At 37.9% G+C, this 16,211-nt stretch overlaps 1 protein-coding gene and 1 long non-coding RNA gene across 2 annotated transcripts; one reads left to right on the top strand and one right to left on the bottom strand.

The window, feature by feature from the left end:
• Positions 1–51: 51 nt before the first annotated feature.
• Positions 52–14,889, top strand: dedd1 (death effector domain-containing 1). The gene is made up of 6 exons (XM_032557640.1): positions 52–168; positions 455–650; positions 2,336–2,849; positions 2,953–3,075; positions 3,403–3,543; positions 13,080–14,889. Exons 3-6 carry the CDS (start codon positions 2,378–2,380, stop codon positions 13,475–13,477), a joined length of 1,134 nt encoding a protein of 377 aa, XP_032413531.1. The 5' UTR covers positions 52–168; positions 455–650; positions 2,336–2,377; the 3' UTR covers positions 13,478–14,889.
• Positions 7,745–7,949, bottom strand: LOC116716797 (uncharacterized). The gene is made up of 2 exons (XR_004338625.1): positions 7,888–7,949; positions 7,745–7,827 (listed from the first exon to the last, which is right to left on the bottom strand). It is a non-coding gene; the product is annotated as an uncharacterized LOC116716797 (long non-coding RNA).
• Positions 14,890–16,211: the final 1,322 nt, after the last annotated feature.

Here is a 16,211-nt window from a genome sequence, read left to right as displayed (position 1 = left end):
CACAAAGAACTGACCGCAGATCAGTGGCGTAAAAAACGTGACCTTACGTCATCCGTCAAGAAGGAGGGATATGATTGGTCGTTTTCCCAGCGTTGTCGTCAGCGTGGACGTTGGCCTGTGGAAGTTGCTAGATTTTCCAGCGGAAGAGGAGAAACAAACAAGAGAACTGTAAGTATGAATAATGTGTTTTATTTTACTGAAAGAACAAGTCTAAAATGTTTTCAAATACTTCACAGCACGCTCTTTATTCTTTAGCGAAACTGTGCTTCCATAACAAGAGTCAAGCAATGTTATAGACTTCATGTCGGTTAGCACAAACGGTAGAAAACGGCTGCTAACAAAGGACCGATGCATGTTTAACAACCTACTAAATGCCTGTCGGTCTAACCTTGACCTCTCAAGCATAAGAAACATTTTTGTTAAATGTGAAAAGCATTGTTTTGTTTTCCAACAGAAAACGTGACGGGTTACATAAACCATCACACGGCTCCACCAATCAGCGCTGCTGTTGGGCGTCAGAAGAAAGGACAACTTGTATTTGGCTTCTAGCGTTTTGCTGCATTCTGCTGAACAAAGCGACAGTTTAACATTCACAGCTGGCCGTTTGTTTGGCGAGTCTCGAAACAGCGTTGAGCTACGGACGCTAAAAGGTAAATCCTCAGACCTCGATATGCTTTAGTTCTATGCAGTCCTGTCCGGTGACTAATGCTGGGCTGTTATGAAGTAGAGGAGCTTCTTATAATTAGAATACCATTAAAAAGCTAATACATATTCTACACACAGAAATCCATTTCAAAGGTTTATTTCTGTAAGCTTCGATGAGTATGGTTTAAAGTGAATAAAAATCCTCAATTTTGCTCTCCAGAAAACTAGTATAATGACAATGTGAAAAAGGAGCTTCAATACAGATATGTTATTGCCTACATCATCATGAATGACTGCTGACTTGACAGTGGTTCAGCAAACAGTTATTGACACAAATAGGGTAGCCCACAGAATGCCATTACTAATTAAGCTGGCTGTTCAAAGAATGCTTTATCCAAGCAAATAAGTGGAAAATTGGATGGAAGGAAAACCTGTGATGCAATAGGGGGAGGCTTCAAAAGCCAATTGAAGAGTTAAGCATTGACAAGGTGTCATTAGCTAGAGACAGAGCATCAAGACTCACCCCACGGAGATGTGTCCATGACATGGTTAAATTGCCATTTTGTCATGCTAAGCTACACCTGAAACAGAAATACTTTAAAAAAAAAAATAATGTTCCAAGTCTGGACTGGTGTTGGTCTGCTGTGTTGTATTATGTCTAAAGTCAGAGCAGTTATCAACCAGGAGTTATAGAGCACTTTAAGCTCCTCTCTTCTGACAAACTTGATTGATATGCTTATTCATTTTTCCAGCAGGACACAACCTGCTTTAATTACAGTGGTACTTGACTGACCACCAAGCTGCCCTGATCTAAAATCTACAGAGATTCTATTCTGTATTGTCAACTGTAAGATGAGACACCAGACCTAATACCAGTTAATGGGGGCATATGCTGTCCAGTACATAAGATTGTTTTTCATTTGGTCAACACGTCTGCACAAAAGTCATTTTTTTATTATACTTAGAAAATATTCAGATTTTATAATAATAAAGACTTTGGGTTTTCATTTGCTGTAAGCATTGAGATTAGCTGAAATAGATAATTTAATATTTAAAACCATGTGATCCAGAGCCAATATACAAGTTTTATTTTTTGAATTCAGTGTTCTGAAACAAATGAACTGTTAATGAAATATTTATTTATTAAGATGACCCCATAACTTTTTCTATTAGCATCTTCTGCTAGTTTAATATTATTTGTTAATCCTTCATAATTCAGCATGTGATCTATCCCATCTATGACATGTTAAAACCAGCATTTACTGTTCACGTGCCTTTGGTTTGTTTGGGGGGGTTTCCTATGTTTTTAATTATAAGATCCTGGCCTGAATCCAAAATTTGAGTCACTAGATTCAAATTGTGTTTTGAAAATTTGCTAATTAAACAAATAATGCAGATCAAAACAGTCAAGCAAGCTGCAGCAAAAATGAAAATGTATATAAAATTGCATAAGCTTTGTGCAGCACAAATTATTTTTGTTTCTCACTGTCACCACTCCCACAACTAATTCTGCTCCATGGAAACTACCAAAACACGGCTTGACACACAACACTCACCTTTATTGTTGTTATAAGTAAAAAAAAAATAATAATAATTTGAGTAAATGTCGGTTTCCTGGTACCCATGGAGTCGGCCAAATATCTTATTGTTTAAAATAATATTTTGTATCTTTCCTGTTGAAATTTTTCAGATAAGAGAGACCGTGGGAAGGAACCACAGTGGAACTGTGACCATGGCTGCAGTGCAGTACCCAGGTCGCCCCATCAGGGACTCACTCCACTGGGACGAAACCGAGTGCCTGAACTACTACGGGATGCTCTCTCTCCATGAGATGTTTGACGTAGTTGCCTCTCAGCTCACAGAATCTGACATTGAAGCTCTCTCTTTCCTTTTGAATGAAACCTACCCTGCACAGCACCCTCTTGACCCAGCGGGCTGGACAGTTGAACCTGCTGAAGACGATTCAGAGGACTCTGGTGTAGCTCCAAGTCCACAGCTGCTGAGGGCATGGAGGCGGTTAAAACCTAGCGGATCACAGCAGCCTTTAGAGGACTTCAAGTTTAAAAGTGGTCTTGAGCTGTTGCTGGAGCTTGAGAGGAGAGGATATCTCTGTGATGGCAACCTGGAGCCACTGTTGCAACTTTTAAGAGTGCTTACCCGTCATGATCTGCTGCCATTTGTATCCCACAAGAAGAGGAGGACAGGTAATCATTATGATCTCATCTCATGAGCTGTTGTGACTCAGCAATAGTCTCTCAGAATTAGTCATTCATTTGTTGGTTAGCTAATGTTTTATCTGTTTTTCAGTGTCTCCAGAGAGAATTGGACAGAGATTTGAATTGGATAAAACAGAACTAGTGTTTGGATTACAGCATAGCTGCAGAGCGACAGATATGCCACTCCCATCCTTCACACAACAGTTAACAACTGGTAAGTCTGCTGACTTGTCATTTTTATTGTAGAATAGTATTCATTCTACTTATGCTAATATTTATAAAGTGCCCTCTATAAGTATTTACATCTCATTTCATCACATGACAACAACATACAAACTGAGTTCAGAGTTCTTTCTGGTGTCCTTATGTCTACATGATATTATAGACTTTTGTTTTTAAGTCTGTGTTTTGAAAATGTGCATACAATTGCTATTGCTGCAATTGTAATCAGAAAAAACTGTTGCAACAGCTATTTAAAGAAAATGTACAATTTTTGCCCATTTCTTACATTCAAGTAGTGACACAGACTCTGGGTTTTCAGATATTTACTCTCCAACTCCTGGGTCATCTACAAGGACGCGGAGGAAGAAGAGGGGACATGGCTGGAGCCGTAGGCCCAAGAAAACAAGCAGACTGTTCCAGCCACTGCCTCTCCCATTAGGACCTCAGAAAGTGTCATGTGGTAAGTGCAGTGAATACATGTGTAACATGTCCCTTTTCAGTTTCTTCCCTTTCCTTTCGGAAACACTTTAATTTTTCCTCCTATTAACTGTTTTTCCTTCATTTAAGTTTAATATCCAAAAACATCCGGTCTTCAGTCTGTTAACATCTTCAACAATTCTCTGTATTTTATTTACTGATGTTCCAAACTGATGATGTTCATCTCTGCTGAACCTCAGCTTGAATCATTGCGTTTCCTAACAGCCTGTCATCTTTCTCACCATTTAGTGGAAAAACCAAATAAGCCATCTGTTTATTTACGAGTGCTACTCTACAAAATGTTTCACACACTAGAGCAATAAGTTACTATATTTATCGTTTGATGAAAATAAAAACAGGTTAAAAATAATTTAACACCTTAAGAAGTGTTGCGCATTTGAATTAGACCTTGTTGGTCAATTCTGCAGATCCAAACCCACTGCTGCTAATGTCAAAATTACACTTTTCTGGCTCATTCATTACATTTACCAACCTACAGTTTGAGTGGTAAAATTCACAACTTCAGGTTTATGTTTGGACAAAAATAATGTCACCGTTATAACTTTCTACATTCCTCTTTTGATCACCAAAATCCAAAACATTCAAGCTATTTTCAGTCGTACATTCTTATCGGATGGACAGTATCCTAATAACTTTCTCAAACATCAAAAATTTGTTTTCTGTTTCTTCATCTTGACTTTCCCTACATTTTTGTGCTCTCATAACATTTTCCTAACCCATTGGTCTGTGTTCAGCTGCTGCTGCTACGAATGGAAACTGGTGGCCACTCCCTGTTCTTTTTGTCTTTACTTTCAAGCCAAGTTTTTTAATCTTGTCACCTTAAAAGATGCTCTTATTCTGCTATGTTGTGCTTCTTTTATCTAATTTCCCTTTGATATTTGTAAAGAATAATTGAAATGAACTAAACTCATGGAGATATCCCAAGTTGATTCCTTCAAAAGTGAAAAAATCCCTTTAGATCTTGAAAAATAGTTGGTAAACTGTTGTTGACCGCAACACTTTAACTCAAGAGAAAACGGACACTAAATACTTGTGCAACAGATTATTCAGCTTTTCGTTGCTTTTTATCTGGGATGGGTATCAAGATCCAATACAAAACTGCTCTGAGTTCCTTGTTCTTCAGCTCTGAAATGTCATAGTTAGGAATTTTTATTTTCAATGATAAATTATCTCTATTAAACTTGAGCGACTTTAATGTGAAAAAACTTCAATATAACATGAACATTGCGGTATTTTAAAATGTACTCCTTGTGTTGCTATTTGGAATCAAATCATGTAGGAATCATGAAAAGATACCTAAAATAAAGATTTTCCTTTTAAAATTGATGATTATCAGTCTAACAAAATACAAGTGTGCAACCTTTTTTGTAACACAGCTGGTGTTCCTTGTAATTCATTAATTAGGCTTCCTCAGGTCTCTTCCACACACATTAAAAATCAGACCGAACATAAAGAATTCAGCAGTCTTCCTAGTATGCATTAATCCACTGTTTTGAACTCAAACATAACTTTGGCAGTGAGAACTTGTTGGTTTATTGTAGCAACATGCAACTTATCCAGATTGTGTTGCCTGGGTACCAGTGGACTGGCCATCAGAGAATTGAAACAGGAAAAGATACGTTGGTCTCATTGTATTCACACCAGATTGTCGGTACTAAAAGAATGTTCGAAGAATTCTTGGCGCTGGGGCTTTTGAGATTAGGCCCATGACACATAGAGATCAATATGTGCTTTGTTCTTAGTTCTGGAGAAGTGCACACTTCTCCAAATTGCACACAGACTAAATGCTGGACGAGCAAAGGAAGTTTTGTGTTTTTCAGGCAGCGCTTGAAATGTCAAATTCCTGGCATTGTACTGTCATACAGATGCTGCATCACAACTTTTAAAAACTCAATTCAGGCTTCAGTATTTTGGTAAGATTATTAAAGACAGATTTTTTTTTTTGTTCAAGTTATTTTTTTGACTCTACTTGTCAAGATAGAGTCACACAGCCCCAACCAGTTTAAAATATTGGCATAATGGCCATCTCTACATTGACCAGTAGTTCATACAGAAATCAGCCATTACCTAAGTCCTTTCAGCAAGGTTAAAACTGATGGTGCAGGAGCAGAAACCTTCCATGTATTCAAATAACTATTTACATAGTTATGTAAATTATGAGGACTCATCGTAGTGCAACATTCAAACGTGATTTAGGTTCTGGATACTGTGGAATGGTCTTAATCCAGTGTTAAGAGGACCTAAAGCATCTGAGGTGTGTCAGTCTATCATCTACAGTCAGGCCAGGCTTTATTTGCACATTAATAGTTACACATATACTATGTAGTCTGTGGAAGAGGGTAATAATAGTAACATACAGGTAGGGTCTGCATAGCTGATTATTTTAGGATAGGAAGTGCTTCGTGTAATCTGTTCAACATCAGCTCTATGGAATAAAATGCATCCATCTACTGACAAACACAAATCATCAGTAAATATTACTTTAAAATTTGAGAATAGAACATTTAAGTATCTTCCACAGCATTGTGACAAATAAATCCTCTTATGTTTTAACTATTACTGTTTCAAAATAGTAAAATGCTTTTATTTTGACTCAAAATAATTTAAAGGGACCTTTATCAGATGCAATAATTCTAGTATTCATGTCAATAAAATCCTAATGATACCCATCCCTTTCTCAACACCTAAATATGAGTATTGCACCAGAGTTTGTTTTCCTTTGTGTTGTTTGCTCAGTTATTTAAGAAGCTTGCACGTTGCTTGTAAAGGCCCGTGTCTGCCTGAAAATACGAAATACAGGCCAAACCAAAAACTTCATGATCCTGATTTGATCAAAATATAATCTTAGAAGGAAGACAGCCCTCCCCCCATTGGTATTAAAGTTGAGTGATGTGCCTGTGAACATGCTGCTGTCTTGACTCCACATTTGATTCCACCAGGTTGACTCCGATTGTGACTCAGATCAAGTTACCTATGACACAATGGATCACGAAGACAGAGATCGAGACTGAGGAACAAAACAAAAAAGTCTGTCACTCCACTCTGTGCATTCGTACCGCAGTGTGCGTGATCAACTCAGTCATGTGCTCTCACAAGTCTGGGCCGATGCCTAAGGTAAAAAGAGGCTCTCCTCCCTATTACAACAGGGGGTGGAGCTGCTACTTTGCTCTGTATACGATGCTTGTCTATCATAATATAGGTGCTCCTTACCTGGTCTCCTATCCTCAAATTTAATTGGATTTAGATAAATCATCTTTTGTTATTTAGTCTTGTTCACTGTGGAAAAAAAAGAAAACCTTGTCACAGAATATGGATTCCTTCCTGTTCTGACAAGAGTCTACTGTTTTACAGAACTGACCAGAGTCCTCAGCAGTGCGCTACAAATTCCTCTCACAAATCTGCAGCTTGTGTTCAAAAGTAAAACCACCAAGAGATTTCTGGGAAGGTCTTCTTAACTAAAGTCATGCCAATCTGGAACTGAATTGTAGTTAATAAGAATGGATAGTGTGTTCAGTGGGCTTAATAAATCTTAACAAATATGGCCAACATTCTGTCTTAAAAATTGAGTGAAATTACTCCTGAGTTTATAAAAAAACAAGAGATTTTTGTTTCTTACAACAAAACATTTAAATGAAGCAGATATGTTTCATAAGATGAGAACCCCAACTGCAAAGTGAATGAAGTCATGAAGCTTCAAGTTGCAACCAGAGGTTTATGGCCGATGTCCTCCATCCAGTTTTGTAAAATTTTTACCTGCCAATAGTGATTTTAACAGAAAAGGTAAATCTTTTTCCTTAACCTTTAGGCATGTAAATGGCAGCCAACATCCATAAATCTGTAAGGGAACCATCTGAAAATAAAAGGATTGAACAGAGCACTTCTGCTGCAATATGATCAGCCTTCACACAATTTGCTGAAGTCTCTCGCTCTGTTCAAAAATTGTCTCCATAAACATAAAAACACTTTTTAGATGAAATTTAAATCTTTACATCTCCTCCAGATTCATTAAATACCTTACTGGTGGCCATGTTTCTTTTTCCTCTGTAACATCTTCCACACAGAAGAGAGAAACAAAATGTCAGATTTTTGGGTTTCTAAAGAGACAGTTAATAGTCATAGAGACAGTCACCAGCTGATTTCTCTGCCCATTAAATATTTTTTTTATGATCAACTACTTCATTCTGTCTTTATGCTACCTACTGCACAGTTGTGCAGTTGGTAGCACTGTTGCCTTGCACAGTTCTCCCTGTGCATGGTGGGTTCTCTCCAGGTACTCCAGCTTCCTCCCACAGTCCAAAAACATGACTGTCAGGTTAATTGGTCTCTCTAAATTCTCCCTAGGTGTGAGTGTGCATGGTCTAGTGTCCTGTCCATCTCTGTGTTGCCCTGCGACAGACTGGCGACCTGTCCAGGGTGACCCCGCCTCTCGCCCGGAACGTTAGCTGGAGATAGGCACCAGCACCTCCTGACCCCTCTAGGGACAAGGGTGTTAGAAAATGGATGGATGGAGAAACAGTGCAGCATTATTGAGATGAAGTTGAATCTACCTAAAGTTGATTTGTAACGCAGTATTAACAAGATAATATATTTGGTCTAATATCAGTTGAAAAAAATTTTGTCCAAATTTGGAAAGACTTTTTTTTGTTTAAGGAGGTCATAAAATAAAACGGAAGATAAACACAGACATATGTTGGTCACATTTGTGAAAAAAGCCCATTTCACCTTTTTAGCATAATTTTATAAAAACAATTTGTCAGTATGTGAGGACCAGCCCTTTTTTCTTTTTAGAAAATCTAAGATGGCTGCCACTTTTAAAGAAATTACTTTTTTTTTCTCAAGCAGTTCTGAGAAAACAGAGTAGTGCTCTGCTGAGGGAAGCTCGTGTTGTATCTTATCTCTGCAACCCGTGTGAGGCCCCTCATGTGCGTTTGTCAAGACGGAGCAGAGATAGATAGGGCAGTTCAGTCCATCACTGGCCCCTAGCATTTCAACAGACCTTAAATAGTCTCTCCTGTCATGACTCATCTCTGAAACCATTTTCACCAGAGTGTCTGAATTAAACTGTGACAATAACGACTGCCATTATTGCTGTTCCTATAAAGGGTGCTTGGGGAAGCGTATGCTTGGTTTAATTGACCCTGTTGGTTAGCCTTTGCAGTTGGATCTTAAATTATTAGCTCTCAAGGTTGAATGTAAGAAAATTGTCCAACGTAAGAGTAATCCCAAGCATCCTAGTGTCTCATAAGGACATATTTAAGTGTATCTGGATATATTAAGTTGACAATGACTCCTACTGGTCAGTCTGAAAGCTGATTACAACTAAAAAGTGCCTGCTTGATGTTGAAGGAAAAAAAAAAAACAGCAACCCAGTCAACTATCATCCAACCCACTTGTGCTTGTCTCTTTCTTTTTCTGTATTCACAGTTCTAAACAGTCCCAACGTGTGTATCAGGATGCGATATCCTTACACACAAAGAGAGAGTGAGAGATCGAACACTAAATGTTCAAACCACGCAAAACGGTAAAGAGTGATTTGTCTATGGGACATGAGAGGTTTGTGTGCCTGTCTCTCAGATTTCCCCGTAGCTCTCCACTCTTGGTCGGTTGTTCACCAGAAAAATGGATCGATAAAGAGTTGAAGTTCTCCGTGCCAAGCGACTCCTCGTAAATGGGTACTTAAAGTTTTTTGGGAGGGGTGGGGGGGGCTGAGATGAGGAATCCAAACGGGCTTGGTGCTGAAAGTGAGTAATGAAAACTGTGCCTCCTAATGTCCTGTCTAAGTGGATGTCTCTGTGTCCGATGAAGCGTGAAGTGCTCTGTAACCCTAACAAAATGACTATCACTGTGTTCCTGTGGTTTTTAAATGGCCTTCCCCTTGCTGTCACTGTCTTTACTTCTATCCTGCTCAGTGTGAAATGAAGGCCACCCATAAATGCAGTAATTGGCAAGTGTTTATCGTAGCCCTGGCAATCGCATGCTGTGTAATGATAGAAAAGGTCAATTTATAAGACTTTAAATGCCTTACTCTGACCACAGAAGGTACTTTATAAAAGTTAAAGCTTTTGCAAACAATAAAAGATTTACTTGGAGGCCTTGACGGGAAACATCCCAACTGTGAAATTTAATCATAGCACCTTTGGAAGTGTTTTTTTCTGAGTCAAAGCAGATGTACACAATGGACAGTTGTAAACTTTAACCAAAGAATCTCCAAACCTTTAGATAACAGAATCATTTAAGATTTTTACACCTTTTCTGTTTTCACCTCATCCCCACCCTAATCTTAATTATATCTGACTTTCCCCTGTAGGGTATTGCTGCTTTTGAACAAAATATGAGCCTTTTCCCCTCCTTATTGATTGACCATTCATTCTTTGTAATATGCCTGCATTTTCTTTTTTTTTTCTTTTTTTTTGCTGTTTTTTCTTTTGCCATGAAAAAGTTACAATCTTTTATTAGTCCACTGATATCGTAAAGTATGGCAATGGGGCCATGAAAAATACTTCCATGTACTCACTTTTCAAAATATAAACAATGAATTGTGGTATAAAAAGAAATACTATAAAATTGTTCATTTGTGATGCAAGCCATCAGAATTAAATGTCTTCATGAAACTGGATTTGTTCTTGTACCTTAATTCTTTCCTAAACAAAACCTATTTGTTGTGCCTGAATCTTGCAACCAGCCCTTACAAATGTAACATTTAGATTGTCCTGTTTGAGCCAGTCTTCTGCTTTTATAATCTAATTACACACTTCTGAAGAATGCAAATGAAAACCAATGTTTTGATACCACCCCTCTACAAATGTTAAGGGATTCAAAATCAATTCCTTCATTTGTCATTTGCATTTCTAATCTTGGCATTTATCTAAATGTTTCCCTAATGAGTCGGGTGCCTTTCGCTGTGGCCTCAAACAAAATGTTGAGTTAATGGGACTTCTCGCATCAGGGTGAAGCTGTTGAATGAGATTGAAAACGAAACGTGTTAAAGTAGTGCATAATGTCATGTCAGCATGGACTGAAACTCTTGCAATTGTCTTTTCAACAGTCACAAGTACAAACTGTATGTACAGTATGCCCCTGGTACATATTTGTGAAACCTTTTAAAGGAATCCATGTTTTAGTGCAGCAGTATATCCTCATTTTAAAAAGTAGAAAAAATGCAGCATTTAATTTGACCAAGCTCAGTGGGGGATATTAAAGAAAGTGTTCTTCTTACCAACACATCTTTTAATAAATTACTTCTAGTTCCTATGGGGTTTCAATATGACGTAAACCATTTTTTTCCTTGGCTAATATTTGTTACAGGAATAGTGACTGGAGATTATTAAATGATGTAGATTCTCCTTCACTACAAATCTATCACTGCATCTGGTGAAACTCTCCTAGACACAAATAAGTTGAAAAAATATAACCAGTTTTCAGTCATGCTTTTAAAAATAAATGCTGCATTTGATCTTTCTCTGAAATAGTTGGGGGGGGGGACTAACAAGTTCACTGGAGGTAAAATACATAAAATTCACTCAAGGTCAAAAAGTCTACATCATATTTGAAGGCTTTTCTTCTCCTTGCCAGAGTTACCAATAAATGTAGCTAGGATCTGTTTTCTTCGTAAACGAGAGTGGTCTGTCCACTTACCTGAAAAGACAATTTACATAAAGATATTTCAGTCCCAATACTTTAAGACTTTAAATTGTTTCAGTATTTGCTCATGATTTTAGCAAATACTAAACTCAGCCCTTCTAACCTGTTAGAAGGGCTGAGTTTATAGTTAGTTTCACTAAACATTATTGAATGAGCATGTTTCTAGTTTGTGACAACTGCTGTTCTTGGAGAGCTTTGATTGGGAGAGCTGGGTCTTTGTTGCAGCAAAAGTCATCAGCAGCTGGTTGCCTCTTGGAGCTCTGGAAAAAATTCATGGGAGATGATCTCAGCGTTGCTCTTACTCAGTACAGTATGTATCCTCTAATCTTTCTCGCTGTGCTGTTGCATGACCATCAGTCCTGTAAACTGCGGAATCTCAAGAAGCTACTTATTCTCTGCAAAGAACATTATATTGAGAATCTGCCGAATGTCAAGATTTAAAGTGTGACAATAAGCCCGTCTAAAACTTGGTACAGCTGAGTTGTTTTACAAAAAAAAAGCAAAATTTAAGGTGTCAACTTTTTCAGTACTTGGTTACATGAACGCTTCAACCATGATGTTTGTGGACCTTTTAAAGCTGTCACACTGAAAGTTCTCATGCTCCAGTTTCTTCTGATTCAACCGTTTTGTTAACAGCTGCCAATGATACTCAAATTCATAGAAATGACCGACCGAGAAATGGAACAACACTGCTGGATCAGATGAGTATTTCTTTCCTTGCTCCGACTTACCAACTTAAGTTTCACCAAAACAAACCGAGGGGCCAGATTTACAGCAAAGATGCTCTCAGATGGGTTGGTCTACTTCCAGTGCCCTCTCATCTCAGTTTACTCTGCATCGCTGCACCTTTTTTGTGTGAAACTGATTTTAAAACAAAAAGAAATAACATTGAGTTCAGCCTGTTGAGTAGGAACTGCGCCCCCTTAAGAAAAAAAAATAAATAAATCACTGCTCAGTTTAATATTGATCAATATGATGCCCAGTGCTATGAAAAATATTTACTCTGTATAGATTTCTTCTCTTTGCTTTTTTGTCACTAAATGTTTCATATGCAGAAAACGGCTTTTAATTTATCATTTTATATCTTAAGATGGAAATGCTATTTGAAACCTTGTTCTAAATGAAAACTGCTTTTGATCTAAAGCTAATAACTAGCAGTGCCACATTTGGCAACAACTCCTATAAAATATTGGTAATAACAAACCAGTGAGTCCTTTACATCACTTAGAAAAAGTTTTGACCCACTCTTCTTTCCAGAATTGTTTTAATTCAGCCTAATTTTAAAGTCTGGCCTGTTTAATGTCAGCATCTCAATCACTTATTTCCATGCAAAAAAAATTTTTTGAGATTTTTTTATACCTGTTTCTTGTTGTCATACTGGTTCCATTTAGAGTATTTCCTGATTCTACTGGGCTAACCGTAATAAGGCTTCAAAATGGTTTCGAAATGGAATAAGTTTTCCATTAAAATTAATTTTAAGTCAATTTATGTTTTGACAAAAGTAGCAATAACTTTTCAACACAACCAACAATCTGTGTTATTTAGTTATTTTTCTCTGATTTTAAAAAGTTTAATCTGAAACATTCAAGTGTGACAAAAAAAGCAAACAAAAATTTATAAAGGCATTTGAATGCTTCTTCACAGCACTCTAGAATAAACCTAAATAATTGGTGTCTGAACATTTTTTTAATGTTTCTCTCTTTCCTCCCTTTGTTTTGCCCTCATGACCCCTTAAAATCTTTCCCCTTTCTTTCTGTCATTCTTTTCTTTCCCTTCTTCATTATCTGCTGGCTCCTTTGACCCCTTCACTTCCTCCCACCTGCCCCCACTGTTTCCTCCACCTTCTGCTGTTATCAGATATCCGCCTACGCGTACGGGCAGAGTACCTGGAGCACGAGTCAGCGCTACGTGAGGGCGTCTCGTCAGACAAGCGTCAGCCGCTGGAGCGTCAGTTCGAGTTGTTCAGCAGATCCAGTTCGCTGCTGCGTGCCAGAGACCTGGGTTCCATCGTCTGCGACATCAAGTTCACAGAGCTGGACAACCTGGAGGCCTTCTGGGCCGACTATCTGAGCGGGGCTCTGCTGGAGGCCCTGAAGGGTGTCTTCATCACGGACTCCCTGAGGACGGCCGCCGGCTCTGAGGGCGTCCGCCTGCTGATCAGCGTTGACCAGGACGACTACGAGGAGGGCCGCAGGCTGCTGAGAGCCAGGAAGGCGATGTCCTCCGGTAACGGTGGGCGCACACAGAGTTGCTAGGCCTTGTGATCCAATGAGACTCTTTTGGTTGTATTATATGAAGCTTGAAGGAAGGAATAGCTGGGACTATAATGGAAGGTTCAGGTGGAAGTCGGAAGCACTTTTAAGGCCTTTTTGTTTTGCTGTTTACGTGACAACCACTAGATGGCAGAAGTAACTATTGGCCCTTTTTGTTTATACCATGCCTTTCAGTTTTCAGTCTAAGTTGGAACATCAATATTTATGAATGAAAGAGGAATAATTATGGATTAGTCTGTTAAATTTTGTTTATGTACAGGTGCTACATTATTAAACACCGGGATGAAACTGGAAGGAGAGAGAATTTTTTTTGACGCAGCTAGAAAAGGATAAAGCAAGAGTGGGCCTCCTGATTGAGTGATGACACTGTCAGTTATTTAATAGATTTATAAACTAATAAGAAAAAGAGCATAGTCAATTGACTATCAAAATTTGAACATTTTATTTTCTTCTATACTTTTTACTTGGTTCTGGACAGTCTCATTTACAACTCCACCACTAAAACTACAAACACTACTTTAATTTAGTTTGAATGTTAAGAAAATAATGAAATCAGGAATTTGGTTAATACTTTATTTAAAAAATGTGAAAAAAAAGAAATAATTTCTGAATCAAACTAAAATTGAGCAAAATCGGAAGAATGTGCAGCTTTCACCACAGTTTGACTTCTGCATCGAACTTTGGAGAGCCCCGCCGACACAGGAGAGACCAGATAACGCCGGGAATCTCTGCCCCGTGCACCACCATAACCCACCGTATGATTGCCGTGGTCAGTGGATGCTTTAGTCATCAGTAGATGACAGCAGTGATTAGGAACAGGTCTCAACAGACCATGGAAGATTCATCATCACAAGCTTGTCAAGAGTGGCCCTGATAATGTAATGGTGGCTTGTGCCTGGGCTCCCAGTTAGGCCTCAGCAAGTGCTTCTCTCAGCAAGTAAAGCACAGGACGGAGCGTCAGTCAATACAAGTGATGTTGGAGAGATCAAAATCAAAAGTGCACATCCCAGCTCCACTCAGCCCTGCGATGTTGGCCCAGTAGAGTGGCTCACGGACAGCTGTCTACTCGCCCTGCTGGAACTAATGCCTGGACTTCACTCATAGAAGACGATCAATAAGGCCTCTCTCTCTTAAGTCCCTTCATACTGGCACGACTTAAGCAGGCAGACACTGTCTGAAGTACAACTCTCTGCAGGGCTGAGCAGAGACCAGCGAGAGGACAATGGGCAGATCTCCATGTTTACTTTGTGTGTTTTGGTAAAGGAAATAATGTATGTTTGTACTGTTCACTAATTCAGGGGATTTTTTTTCTTTTGAACAGTAGTCATTTTTTGTGGAAATCTTTGTATATTGGACATTACTTCTGGTGAATAATAAAAGTTTTGATGACCTTATGTTGTTTTTTGATACATTCATATTTGTCCTCAACATTTTGCATAGTTCCGATTGTGATATTGGAAAAATCAGTACTGTACAGTATTGTCTTTTATTAGCTATTTGGCTAATTTATTATTGGTTCTTCACACTCTGCATCTGAAACATTTGAAGTTGATTCTTAACACAAATAACCTGAAAGGCTCTTACTGAGAACTGACTGTTTAACATTGCTGGTTTAAAATGTTCCTGAAAAAAGTATTTTAAAATTTAAAAGATAATATTTTGAATTGTGCTAATTGCTGCAATAAAGTAATTTAAGTTGTTGAAATTCTTAAATCTTAGTTTTTTTGATACTTTTGCCATTTCTCTTGTTTCCAAACGTTTGCTACTGTTCTCCAGAAAAAGCTGATCATATCCAGGAGAACTTCATGTAAAATTGCACAAAACTTTACCACATTTTTTTAAAAGGCAATTTGTTATACAATGAATTGGCTGAGTGAAGACGCTACCAGTATGCCATACCGACTCATGGAGTTCCTTTTGCTTAAGGTATTGTTTTTTGAATTGACTAACCTTAGCTTTTACTGTTAGCAACAATCACTGAACAGAAAATAAAACTGAAGCTTAGTAACACATCAAGGACTTTTAATTCTAGAATATAAAGATGAATGGTAAATACAAAGCATGTAAACAAAAGTATATTTCATTCCACTAACATTATCCTAAACTAAAATTTGACTAATTAATTATACCAGGCATAAAAAAAAGTGTTGGTAGCTCTAATGGCCCGTTTTTAGATGAATGCAAGTGAAGCACTTCTCATTTGTTTTAATTTTCAATATTGGTGAAAATGTTGAGGAACTTGTGATTGGAAGTCTGGAAAATCTTTTCTTCGTGGTTTAAAAATGCGACACAGTGACCCGATTCTTTTAGCCGTTGGCTCCAAGACTCCAGAGGAACGTGTTTATCTTGGATTTTAAGATGGTTAGAAAAGATTAAAATTACCCTGTAAGTATTAATTTTATGTAAAATTTAATGTTGAAAAGAATTTGTGGAAGTTTTTCTGAATGTTCTGAATGTGTAGTTTTTTATTATTTTTATCTTTAAAATGCAAGAATTTGCTCATAACTTTATAGGTTGTCTGCCTGGTAACATAATTTAAAACATTAAGATTTTATGATCGGTTACTCAGTACTTGAGTAGCCTTTCTACTAAATACTTTTATACTCTTGCTTGAGTAATTGTTGTTGAGGCTGTTGTTTACTTTGACTTGATTATAAAGTACTGCTGCTACTCTTACTTGAGTAAACATTTTGACCACTCTACCCACCTGCCATTG

This window comes from Xiphophorus hellerii, chromosome 3 (assembly GCF_003331165.1).
Source record: "Xiphophorus hellerii strain 12219 chromosome 3, Xiphophorus_hellerii-4.1, whole genome shotgun sequence".
NCBI classification, from domain to species: domain Eukaryota; kingdom Metazoa; phylum Chordata; class Actinopteri; order Cyprinodontiformes; family Poeciliidae; genus Xiphophorus; species Xiphophorus hellerii.
Note: the sequence above shows the minus strand (reverse complement) of the source record. Positions and strands in the feature narration are given on the sequence as shown.

What these genes read in the sequence shown, in the direction of transcription:
- dedd1 (XM_032557640.1), top strand. Translation starts at nt 2,378, where the DNA reads ATGGCTGCAGTGCAGTACCCAGGTCGCCCCATCAGGGACTCACTCCAC. An exon ending in CCACAAGAAGAGGAGGACAG is followed by an intron (nt 2,850 to 2,952) that starts GTAATCATTATG and finishes TCTGTTTTTCAG; the next exon opens with TGTCTCCAGAGAGAATTGGA. An exon ending in CACACAACAGTTAACAACTG is followed by an intron (nt 3,076 to 3,402) that starts GTAAGTCTGCTG and finishes CTGGGTTTTCAG; the next exon opens with ATATTTACTCTCCAACTCCT.